Source organism: Poecilia mexicana, unplaced genomic scaffold, assembly GCF_051168715.1.
Source record: "Poecilia mexicana isolate PSO_F unplaced genomic scaffold, ASM5116871v1 scaffold_12, whole genome shotgun sequence".
In the NCBI taxonomy this organism is placed as follows: Eukaryota; Metazoa; Chordata; class Actinopteri; order Cyprinodontiformes; family Poeciliidae; genus Poecilia; species Poecilia mexicana.
In genome coordinates this window covers 18,464,923-18,478,207 of record NW_028263381.1, presented here as the reverse complement: position 1 = coordinate 18,478,207, position 13,285 = coordinate 18,464,923, and the positions used below count along the sequence as shown (strand labels likewise).

The window sequence follows — 13,285 nt, the reverse complement described above, 5'->3', positions numbered from 1 at the left end:
ATTTGCTTTCTTAGTTGATCATTTGTCCCAATTTCAGCCTTTTCACACACTAATTCCTCTAAGTACAAGAAAAAAGAGGGTGCTAATGAACCAAACTGACATACCACATATGCGTAGGTGTTGTCTCACCTCCAAAGAAAAAGTGTTGAAACAAAAATGTGTGATATGAAATACCCTATTACTTCATAAAGTGTTCAGACCTCTGTTGAAAGGCCAGATTTTATGCAATTAGAATTGGATAAATTCTTATAAAATCTTTTCCACACATAATGTGACATATATCATCTACCTTTCAAGTGGAAAACAAACTAGTAGTGGAAATCATGTAAATATGGAGGTACAATAACTTTGCTGTGTAAGTGCACTAATGCTTCGTTGAAGCACCTTTTCATTCAGTCGTGGCATTTAGCCTTCTTGAATTAACACCTGCTATCAATTGTAGAGAAGCTGGTTAACTTGAGATAAAGTTCAGCTTATGGAGAAGTATTCTTAATACAATTAATACATTTTATCCTATGATTTTCACAGTGATTACTGGGTCATTGACGTTTTTGACGGTCAGGTGTAGCTTCTGAACCAAACAGCTGGCAAGGCTACTGCTAATCATTAAAACAAACTGCTAATCATAAAAAAAGACTGTGTGGTGCAGCTGATTCAAACGTAGTTTTGGTATGAGCTGCACATGGAAAAGCAAACCAAGCTTGCGACCTAGTAATGCCATAATGACTGCAGCCGTTATGTGTGGAGGTGGGATAAGATCCAACCACGATAAGCATGCCTCTCCGGTCCTCTAACCCATAACTTTCAGCAAATCACTGTAATCCCTCTGACATGAATTGTACCTTTGAGTCTTGAGCAGCGAAACAGAATATGAGATTAAAGTCAAAACGTATCCAAAGACCACCTGAGGCAAGTTTAAACTAAGATTTTCTGTAAATATTTGATATGTGATTGAAAAAAAAAAAAAAAAGGAATAAAGTGGAGCTAGGCTTGTCCTCTCATGCCCTCTGCCCTCTCAGCCAAACCACATACTGTATCATCTTTCTCTTTACCAACTACCTTTTATTTCGGCTAGTTTGCAGAGAGCAACTTTCTTTTTTTAAAAAAAGAACAAATACGAAAGAAGATTTTAAAAACTGTATAAAATCCACCCAGGTGTTGAGATTTAAAAGAAGGTATGGCTTTATTTTCTTAAACTGATATAGAGTAGATCACAGCTTTAAAAGAATACCTCCATGAGTGAATTTAAATTTGTGTGAGTTAATGCTAGTCTGTGAGCCCGTTCACTAAATCAAGCAGGATTCTTTCCAATCTTACGGGTTATTTTAGTTGCATAATTGGCCACGCACGATTTCTGACCAGCCTGTTACTGAAAGTTAAAAGGAAATAATTCAGAAATGGAGGGGTAAAATAACAAATCGGAAAGAATCTGCGCATCAACAAGTGATACATGTAGAGAGCTAATCTTAGGTCATCTTTATTTATGCCTTTTAACTTATAGTAAATAAAAACAAATTTAGGTTTTTCTGAAAATTACAATATTACATTCAACAGTTCCACGACAGCATATAGTCGAACCCGTGACTTCCTGTGTGATAATGTTCTATTCTATTCTATTCATTAAGAATCCTATAAAGAAAATCTTAATCAGATGGTCAGACGCTAAAGAAAACTGCAAATTAAACTGGTCAGTGAAAGGCTGACTGATGCATCACGTAACTTTGTTCTATGAAATCAAACAACAAACAATGAATCTTGGTTAATGAAACTTCAGCACTTATTCAAGTAGATGGGTAATTTCGATGGTAATGTGCTTCCTAACATAAAACAGAAAAAGGTCAAAGCAGCTCTCCAATTTTTGGACACTTTATCATTAAAATATGCAAAAGAACATGTAGCAGTTTCAGTCTCTGCACTGTTGCTTGATCTGCTTTAAAAGTCTGGAATTACACCACAAGTGAGTGCCCTTTACGTGCGAGACCTCCTGCTTTACATAAGAGAGAGCTTTCTTAATGCATTAAATATTCCAGTGTGTCTGGGTGTGCATTGAAGTGGTAATACGGCGAGTATGAGGGTGACATCAAAGATGAGAAGGTTCTCATATAATTTATTAGGGCGGCAGTGATTGAAATGCAACAATGGTTATCTAACCTCTGATAGATGTACACTGCACCCCAACTCGTATCTTTCCATGACATCTGACGGGTAAATACATATTCATATGTGATGCTTGTGTTGCATGATGGCTGCTTTCGCAAAATCAGTTTTGAGTGAAGACTGATGAAACATGGAGATGTAGAGAGAAATACCATGTAAAATTATATTGATCTGACTTTGTTTGTGCAAATCTTTAGATAAGTGAAGAGAGAAGGAGAAGAGAGGACAGTGGAGCTAATGGACATAAAATAACAAAAACAGAAAGGATGGAAAATAATAATAAAAAGCAAGGAGATGGAAAAACAGGACTAAGGAGGTTGTAAATAAGTCATTTCTGGTGATTTTGTATGAAGAGTGTAAAGAAGTGGAGCTGGAGAGGATTTGAAGCTGAAAACCTGCAGGGTGTGACTGCCACAATCCTAAAGCACCTTTTCCTTTGATCCTCTTACTGCTGGTTAATTTGATGTGGCAATGGAAGTACATTACAGTTGTAACTGCAAAAACTCCTCCTCATCACACTATTGATTACAGTCACAGATGAACATCCTCTCTAAGGATTCTTAGGTGAATTTACCTTTTAAGTTTCAATTAAAAGTAAGAGTCCTTAAAGCCAGTCTTTGTTGCTACAAATCTCTATTCAGATCCACTAATCCATCCAAAATGCAAAAAAGAACCCATTCAATTTGTAACACAAGGGATTATGTTTAAAACCACCAAAAAGCTTTTGTCTAATTGTCTTACCGTGCCAGCCCATCGAGTACGGAAACGAAACTTCAAACAGGTTATCGTACTTGGTCAGCAGTTGCTTCATGATAGCTGCCAGACCTGATAAAACAACCATACAAGTACAGAAAAAAGTAAAAAAGCAATAAGGAATTTGATTTGAATGGGAACATACTAAAGCACAAAGTAACATGGAATAAACTTTTGTGTGTAACTATGGAAGTAAAATTCTAAGAATGGACAAAAATATCACTTTGTGCTGTAAATTTGACAAAATGTCACCATCTCATGTTAATAATGTGTGTTATAAAACCTCGTACTTATTTGACGGCTTTTAAAGTTTCTATTTCTTTGTGATGAAGATAATAATCTTAACACAGTAAATCTGCAGCTAACGCAAAGACAGTGTCTTACAAACCTGCTTTTCTCTAGGTCACTTTTAAATTTCATTATCTTCACAGCCTCTTAATCCATGCGGACCACGCCGGGAAAACGCCAAGATATAACTTTATTTTATATCAAAGTGCAATGAAATCAAGAGAAAATGCTTGTCAATTTGTGTTACATCCTTTAAGAACTTAATATTATCTAAGTGATTTGGAAATTCAGCGAGCTTGGAAATACTCCTCAATTATTGGTAAGATATTGATTGATGAGTCACATGTTGAAACCCTTGAGCAGAAAAACGGTTCCAGATATTAGATAGATTTTTACACATTGTTTTTGTAAAACTTTCACACTTTTATTTACGGACGGATGGATGAAAGGCAGGGAGGAAGGCAAAGCGGACACAAAGTAGAAAAAAACAGCCACAAAAAGACCAGTATAAAAGGTCAGAAGGAGGGAAAGAAATAAGGAAGTCAAGTAGCAAGGACACAAGGAAGAAAGGAAGGAATGAGGGAAAGAGGCAGTCAAGACAACATTTACATGGAATGAGTGAATTTGAAATTCTCTACGTTTCTCCGAGATTTTGCTTCTTGAACTAATACCAGATAGTGGAACTCTAAGAGTCGTAATCATTTGATTAGATTACATTTTTAATAATCCGAGGCAATATTTTAAATGTTTTATTCCAAAATCATAAAACTTCCCCTTTTATCTTTAATTAATTTGTTGAAAACCAGTGGCGGTATGCTTGTTTCTGTTTTTCCTGTTTATTTTTACTTAATTTAATCACCAGAAAATATTTTTAATTGAAGATAAATTAAAACACTGATTGCATAAACCTCTGTCTCTTTACTGAAAGTGTAATTATCTTTGATTAATTAATACTAAATAAATGCTAATCTAAAAAATTATACAGACTCTTCTTTAGATCTGTGAATTTGTTCAATAGGAGATAATCAGTTTTTAACATATTTCTCATATTTTGAAACTGTTTTAATTATGCATATTAATAAAGCTAATCAATTCTACATGTTTGCAGTGTATATTTTAGCACCTCTATTTTCTTTGGACAATTCACAAGAGACTGATGACAAATATATTGAACTATGTTAGAAACGAGATTAAATGGAGATGCACAGATTTCATCCGTTGACTGGAATCTGACACGTTTCCATTTAATCCTCCCCAAATGCAGAGTAGTTTGTAGGAACTGAAACATCTGATGTTTTCCCGATCAGTAAACGCACCACGCCTAAGCACTACCAAGTCGTGCTGACATTAGCAGCCTTTTATGTGGATGCTGTTACCGACTAGAAAAAAACTGAAAGGCAGTGATTTTCAGTATCAGCAGGTCTTTAAAAGAAAAGTCAAAAGATGGACAAGGGTGTTAGAGGCTCTTTAAAAAGGGAATAATATTTTTTATTATGCTATTTCAAAGCATGTTGCAGTTTATTCATGCTCTGAAAAAGTGAAACTTTCAGCAAATAGATAAAGGTTACCCAATCTTAAAATCAACGCCTAGACACTTAGTGACATTATCAGGCAGATATGAGGATCAAATAGTTATAAAATCACTACAGTCTGTTTTAAATTACAATAACATCAAAATTATCCTTTCAATTTGTTTTGATTTAAGTAAAGCTTTTCCATTAAAAACAACTTTTCATGAGGTTAAGTCGCCATGTAAAAAAAAGTTACAAATTACATTTTGGTTTCTGAGAAGCTTGAATGTGACATGAATGACCATCAGTAAAACCTGCAGGTTCTTCACTGAGTCACTCAGTCACCTTAGACAGATCTTAATCACCTCCCTGCTCTCTCTGTCACTCGCTGTGTCAGTACTTTCACACACAAACACACACACTTACTGTCACGCTCCTCTACTGTCAGTTCATTGATCCTGAGGATGTGTCGTCGTGGTAACAGCAACGTCTGGTAGGGCCACGTTGCCCAATATGGGACCACCACCAGCCAATCAGAATTCTCCACCACCACACGCTCCTAAGAGAACAACAGATTTTTACGCAAGTTATCTACATTTTAAGAACAAAGAGCAAAGTGTTCTCTAAAATAGATACTTAAATGCCAAATGTAAAAACAGCATAATTCATTCTTAAAATCAGTAAAGTAATGACACTTCAACATTGCTTTTGACTTTTAGAAGAACATTTTAAAGTAGATTAGATTTTCTATTAAAATTCATAAAGTGAAAAGTTTTGTCCCTTATAAACATGCACAGAACTCCATCCTTCCATACTTAGTCTTTAAAACGCCAATGAACCGTGTGGTTTATTGGTGACACACAATAAACTAAATTACATCGCTGTGGATTATGTTTGTCGGTGAACATCAACTTTTAAAGTCTTGCCAGATATTCTTTGATTTAGGTCTGATGGTTTACTGGGCCGTTCTTACAGATTAATAGGTTTAAAACATTTCTATTGTTATGAAGTTACCGTGCCAATCATGCAGGAAAATTAACCTGTGACCCGACTTTCTTCCAGGATAGCCCTGTATTCAGCTCATTCCATCTTACAATAAACTTTAATCAACTTTCTAGTCTCTGTCGGGGGGGAAAAAATGTCCCACAGCATGATACTGTCACCACCGTGACTCACTATGGGATAAGTGTTAATGGAAACATTAAGGTTTAACATTTTTGCAGCTCTGTCAAGCTGATGCATGTTGAGAGCTCTCTTGGTTGCTTCTCTGATTATGTCTCTCTCTTCAGTTGGACTGTGAGGTCTGGATAGGTTTGAAATTGTCATTCAACAGGATTTTGAACAGGATTTTGTAAGATATACAGAGCTAAGGATATTGTTTTACAACCCAAACCCTGCCACAACTTCACCTGTGACATGTCTGTTGATCTGTTTGTTCAGTGATGTTCTCGAATAAATCTCTGAGAGCTTCCCTTGGCAGCTGCATTTACAGTAAGATTTATTCAGACGACTTCTGAGAACAAGTATTGGTCAATTGAATCTACTAATCCAATTCTTTGCCTACTTGGGATGCATCGCAGCATATTCAGAAACAGTGTGATACTACAGGGGGTGTATTAGGTCTGTTTTAATGCTTAAAGCCTTAGAACCCATAATACATGAATGCAGGAGTCTAAAGTTTTACCACCCAACGTCACTTTTTTTCTTTATTTGGCTCATTCAACGGTGGTGCAATCTTGTTAATTTTAATCATATTTGTATTGTTTTCTTCCATACTGCTGTTTTTGCATTTACTGACAGCATCCGTATTAATCATATGGAGGAGCTCAGATACTTAAGTCTTTATTGTTTTGTATTACATCTATTAAAAAAAAGGGAATAATAAGTACAAACTACCACTTGGTGTAATTAAAAAAACAAAACAACAGAAAAGTGAATTTGAAATGATAATCAAACTGGTCAGTAGGGAAAACAGTGTAATTACCATAAAATGTTGAATGCAGAACGTGTCCAAGGCTAAATGTAACCAGATGATGAGTAAGCACAAACACAACCTGACCTTGTTCTCAGAATCCATCAGACATAGATAAGCCTGCTGTTTGTGTGTGTGTGTGTGTGTGTGGGTGTGTGTGTGTGTGTGTGGGTGTGTGTGTGTGTGTGTGTGTGTGTGTGTGTGTGTGTGTGGTGGTGATGCAAGAGAGGCAGAGAGAGAGAGAGAAAGATATACTGCTCTGTGGTACCTCTGTTATTGTAATATTGCTTATCAGATCTTAACAACTTTTTTTCCAGACTGGCCAAATGATGGTGTGCTAGTTGGGCCAGACTTTAGAAAGGGCTTGCAGTCCCATTTTTTTTTTTTTTATCTTATTTTCTTTGGGGGAGTGGGTGCAAAGATTTTTACTTTAATGAATGCACTTTTTTAGAAACATTAAACTCTATACAAAACCAAATCATTCGAGTTATATTATTGCAGGATTTTTAATTAATATAAACAAGTATTTGAAAATGAATAGTAGTAAATCTGAATTGGTAAAAAGATTTTTCCTTTAGGTGGGGCACCAAAACTGACATCCTTGTAAATTTGGTCCTGTGAGTTAACAGAAAGCAGGATGTACAGCATTAATGGTTACTGTTTTTTATTTATTTATTTATTTTTTTTTATTTCAAACACATGCATGTTTCACAGGAGTCAATTAGTTTTGACTTTATTACTTTCACACGGTTTTAATCCAACTAACCCATCGTTATCTCCTTCCATCTATCCTTCCATCAATCTTTCCACTTTTCTATTAATCAGTTATTCACCATTCATCCCCCAATTCACTCTGGCTAACCGTGGATTTTCTTTCTTCTGCTTCTCTCCACAGTCCAAAATATACATGTGGAGTTGGATTTCAACTAAGACAAAATTCAAGGCTTTTTCGAGCTGTTCCATCCAAAATCGCTCTGCTCTTTGGTTGTGAGGAGATAGCACACAACTGATTATGGTTATTTGTGCAAAAGAGCATCCTGCTGTTGAAGAAAACACCAGCTCCAAGTCTATTAAGACTAAGCTGTCAAGCAAATGCAAGAGAAAACAAAAAATAATGAGCTACCACTGGCTGAAAAGAACTGCAGCAGTCCAGATATTTCCATGTGTCAGTCACTGTGAGGAGCTGCCTTATTCAAATACAACACATGGGGTTGTAGGATGTTTGATTTCATTCGCTATTTACCATCAGTGTTGTGAGGAGCTGAAATGGAACAAAAAAAGATTTGACAAGTATATGCACTTCAGTGCCGCAAGCAAGAGATGACGTATTATCGTTTATAAAGATTTGAGAGCAGGACGAAAAATATCAAAGTTAGTTGTGATGTTAATAGTGAATTCATTACTTATTTTGTCATTTGGTGATAGATTATTTTTGTGTCTTATTTTCTGTTTAAACTTGTTCCAACATTGTAAATTGATGATTTCCTTAGTTTATTTATTTTTTTATTAGAAATTAGAATCAGGATGCGTTCACACTGCAGCCTGAAGTGACCCAATTCCGATTTTTTTGACGTAATGCGACCTGTATCCGATCTTTTCATGGCAGTGTGAACAGCATAGGTCGGATTCTTTTTCGAATGTGACCCGTATCCAATACGTATCCGATTCAAATGCGACCTAACGTCCAGGTCGCCTTCATCCAAACTGAACGTCACTGATTCTCAACAAATCTCACTATTCTGTGTCCTGATACATGCAAGTGGAAAGAAAAACAACAACCATGACGGACTATATGAGGATTAAGTTGTTAATATGTTGCTCTGGCCGGATAACAACTTCAAATATGTAAGCTAAGCTCCACCGTTAGCCTCCATGTTTACTTCCACAAACACTGAGCACTTCTTCTTTTCATGGCGGTTGGCAGAACACTGAGAACGCTGATGCTATTGCTCCCCTACTTTGCATGCGGGACACTTTCAGGTCATTTGCCCCTTCACACTGCAGAACGCATACAGGTCGCATTTACTGGCAGTGTGACCAAAAAATTGGAATTGGGTCACTTCAGGCTGCAGTGTGAACGCACCCTCAGATTTATTGACAAAGACTGAGCACGCAAATGAGGAATTTGACAGCAGCTTCACACGCTCGCTCACGGTATGCAAACATTAAGTATTAATTTATAGCATAAACTATAAAAACAGTGTGTACAAACAGGGATACCTGCTTGTGCAGCCAACTGGCAGGTTGTGGTAGTGCGAATAAGCTTATTTTGTTTCAAAGTGGAGTAGCTGACTAGAGCTACTCCACAGACTGAAAAAATGGCTGTGAAGATGATGATCAACAGCTCCTTTGAAAGGTTTTACTCCTTGAGTCGCTGTTGGAAGTAGGGTCTCTGCTGGGCTTTCTCCCAAACAGTGCAGGATGACGTAAAGTCCCATACTGACTGCGTCATCTGCAAACCTGCTTGCCGCTGCAGGGGGTCACGCAGACGGCCTATGATGACCTTCAGATGCTTCAACAGCAGTCACTGTATTTCATGATCGCAGACGAAAGAGCCTGCAGTCACTTAACCTTAACCGTTTCTTGTGGACCGGCATGATGGTGGAACGTTTAAAGCAAATGTCAAAAATAATTTGAAATCAACCTTTTCACAGCAAGGGGTTAGTAAATAATTAATGGATTCAGAGAGAAAACAGGAGTGTTATAATAACTGTAGAGGAAGCAGTAATTTAACAGAACCACAAATTGCTTGGCTTTTTAATGGAAGTGAACAATTACTGGACTCTACTTAGTGAATAATAATAAAAAAAAACTGTTATTAGTACTTTGCTGTCAAGATTTTAAACTGTATTGTATTTTATCAAGATTTAGGTTGGGTAGAATGAGAGTAGGGGAGCAAAAAAAAAAATTAACTTTGTATATTTAAAGTGAATTTTTTGTGTCTTCTTATTTTAACTTAACTGCTCTACACTGCTTTTGTCTTTTATTTATCTGCTCAACACTGATTCATTAAAATATTCCAAAGATGGAACATTTTAATGAAATACACAAAATATTCAGCTTCATGTAGAAAACAGATCATACCAAAAACATCAGAAAATATCTTGCATAATTGTAATTAATGATGAGACTTGACAAATGTCATATTTACTTGCTTCATAATTAGTTATCGTGTTACATTTTTATCACGTAAAGCATTTGAATTGCCTGTTTGCTGTAACGTGTTATGCAAATAATCTTGACTTAACATTATTATAAGACAGTCCTACAGTTTAAGATATTTTTGGGGTTGATTTCTTCTCATTTTTTTTCTTTTTTTTTTAGTCTTAGCAACAAAGACGGGACTTGGTTTTCCTTTACACATAGCCTTTTGTGGGTAAACTAAAAAGTTTCAATTGACCAGAGCTCCTTCATGCACATGTTTGCTGTTTACCTTAGTTGGCTTGAAGCAAACTGCCTCAATGGTGCTACACAGTGTTGGTCTATCACATAAAATCCTTATGGAATTCATGGTTGTAATATTAGATTTACTTTTATCATCTCATTTGATTTTCTTTTCTGGCCAATATTTCATTTTTTTTCTCTCCTGCTCATCTTCTTGACCTTAGTTGCACTTGCCTGTCTTCCCTGCTTCCCTGCTATCCTTTTAGCAAGATTATAAAGGGGCAAGCTCAAGACGGAAGAATTGAGGACAAGGAGAGGAAGCAGAGGATGTCCTAAAAGAGACCCCTAACACGGCCAATCTCAAGGAGTTTTATTCAATTAGCTAAGAAAGTTTTTGTTTCAAAGTTGAGTGTCACCCGGGAACCAAAGCCCAATTCAGTGTCTTCCAAACACTCCGATGTGCCAATTTAGGCTCCCTAACCTTGGGTCAGGGAGACAAGAGCAAAGAAAGAGAGACAAACACACACACACACACACAACAACACACTAGCCAGCTATTGACAAATCATTCTTGGCTACTCGCTCACACACAAACACTGTGCTTACGGCTTTCGCTCTGATTTTATAAAGGTTCGTGCCCATGACTAGCTCCCAAGGAGATTCAAGTGTCTACTCTGTTTTTCTCAAAGCCTTAATATTACCTACCATATCACACAAACACACACACACACACACACACACACACACACACACACACACACACACACACACACACACACCCACACACACACACACACAAGCAAACAGGAGTGTCCCCATAGTTCCAATAGAACAGGTCAGCTTATCCCCTGAACAAATTGTTGGCTTTTTTCTTCTGACACCCTCATCTTGTATCTCTCTTTCTGACTTGTGTTTACAGCTCCATGCTCTTCTTTATTCTGTTCTAACTTTCATGATTTTGCTTTTCTTTGGATCTAAAATCTTTTAAGTTCATTTTAGACTTTACTAACAATTTGACCTTATACTTAGAATATTGAGGAGGTGACGGCATCTTACCACGGCATTCATACCCCTTGATGGCTCTTCAATTTTTTTTTAATGTTGCAGCTACAAATTTCAGATCATTTTAATAGAATTTTATGAACACAAAACTCAAAACTCTGGCTTCAAAACTCCACAGGTGTTGAAAGCCAGACGGGCAGAGCTGAAGATTTAAATGATCTCAAACAATGACAATGACTTAACTGCACTCCATCCTCACCAGATCCCAACCTAATAGAGCAATTTGGAATGCAGTGAACAGGAAATTCACATCATGAATGTGAAACAATTTGCAGCAACTGTGTGATTCCATCGTGTCAGTATGGATTGATATCTCTGTGGAATGTTTCGAACACGGTGATGAATTTATGCCACAAAGAACAGAGGAACAAGTAGCTGTTAAAAGCAAGAAGTGAGTCTAAGTTGGTGAGTAGAGAGTAGGGAGCTGATACTGGCAGGTTAATTAGTTGATGTTTGAGGTCTGAATAAAAAAAAATGCAATCTGCATCTAAACCAAGATCCCGCTTGTAGCTTGCCAACTTTACATCAAAATGACTTTACTTTAAGAATAATTGAAGGCTCACCTTTTGTTCCAATGGCATCAATATCAGTGTTTATTGTGAGTGGAGGAGAAATATCCAAAGTTAAATTTGTCATTTTTCTGTGTCTGGGGAAAGCATAGGAGCCTGTTGTAGTGAGCACTAACAGCTCGGGTCGGTGCAATGCTGTGATACTCTGTGGTCCAGTACTTTTTCTCACATCTCTATAAAAGCACTTAAAAAGTCAAAGAAGTTTGAGTTAACATTTTAGTGGTTTTGAAATCAGAACTTTATAAAACCTTGGTACACCTTTTACACCAGAAACTGACCCACATTTACAAAGAAAGTACATTTTCGTTTAGTTCGTACGATCTAGCATGTCTAATTTTGGCTCAATGATAAATCGTGAGGGCTAAAGCAAAACCTACTACAGAGCCAACACATTGTAAAACGCTACGACAAGAACAACATCGCCAAAAATCAACGTTAGTTATGCTAGAATGAAATGAAAAGCCTTTCCCCAACAGTTAGAGAAAATATTCCTCAAATTTTCAAGTCTAATTCCAATGCAGAAGGTTTTTTTTGCGAGTGTTCACTAATATGACATTTGGCAACACGCTAAAAATCTGTGTGAGCACCCTAAATGTACTCACACAGTTTCCCTAATGTTCAGGTGGGATGAAGACGGACGCTGCAGCATTATGCTAATGAGCATCAATGCCGTCCAATCACACGCTTCACTGACTGGGAGACAGGCAGAGGAAGGAAAATCAAGAGAATGATGGAATAGGAAAAAAAAGGGGGTGAGGAGGAAAAGGGTGGAAGTAGATGGATGAAGGGAGATTTGTGAGAAAAGTAAAATGTGGTACCATTATTTAAATGGGATCTTTTAATCATAATTTTATGCAGTAAAGCACTTTTAGAATAATTTGCATGGGAAAATTATCAGCATCATTTACCCCCTAATTTAACAACACAGGTCAGATAAACATCAGATGATTTTACTTTTACACATCCCACAAATTTACAGGGTTAGATTCCAAAAAATATTAAAAGCAAATCCAGCCTTTTATTTTTTCCTTTATCTTACACTTCACTCCCCTTTACATTAAATGTTGGAAGATGCAGATAAAATCCATGTTTTTGAGGCAAAGATTTTGATTTAAATGAAATGAAAAATACCATTGCCATAGCAACGCTTCCATCTTTGTAAACCTTTAAAGGTCGTTCAGAAATTGCCCTGAAGGAAACATGATGTTTTTTTCAGAATAATGTTTGACTTAAGGTGGAATGAATATCGCTGCTGCTGTGTGACCTGCATGCTCTTCTTGTTTTACCATTTGGATTGTGAGGATTTTATGTACTTTAGGAGCCATTAGATGTTAAAAAAAAAAATCGAATTGTGAAACTGTTTAGGCTGAAAAGCTTAGAGTAATTTGTGACACTGCAACTCAATCTAAGTGTGAAAGAACATAAGATGTCCACTTATTATCTTACATGTACCTTTTTCTCTGCTTCTTGTTTGGCGTACTGCACCAGCAGCGGCTCTCCGTTTTTCTGGTAGTATGCTCTCTGGCAGCGGTCAGACACAGCAGGCTCATTGGGCAGGAAGCTGCTGGCCCACACCTTTAACAGAAAGG

The 13,285-nt window shown here is 36.8% G+C and overlaps 1 protein-coding gene across 1 annotated transcript in view; it reads right to left on the bottom strand.

The window, feature by feature from the left end:
- galt (galactose-1-phosphate uridylyltransferase) overlaps positions 1-13,285 on the bottom strand; it is a 30,300-nt gene that overhangs the window by 3,048 nt on the left and 13,967 nt on the right. Inside the window, exons 7-9 of the mRNA XM_014980361.2 lie at positions 13,149-13,271; positions 5,136-5,268; positions 2,899-2,982 (exon numbers count right to left, since the gene is read on the bottom strand). Coding sequence (XP_014835847.2) covers positions 2,899-2,982; positions 5,136-5,268; positions 13,149-13,271 — 340 coding nt within the window. The remainder of the gene's footprint in view (positions 1-2,898; positions 2,983-5,135; positions 5,269-13,148; positions 13,272-13,285) is intronic.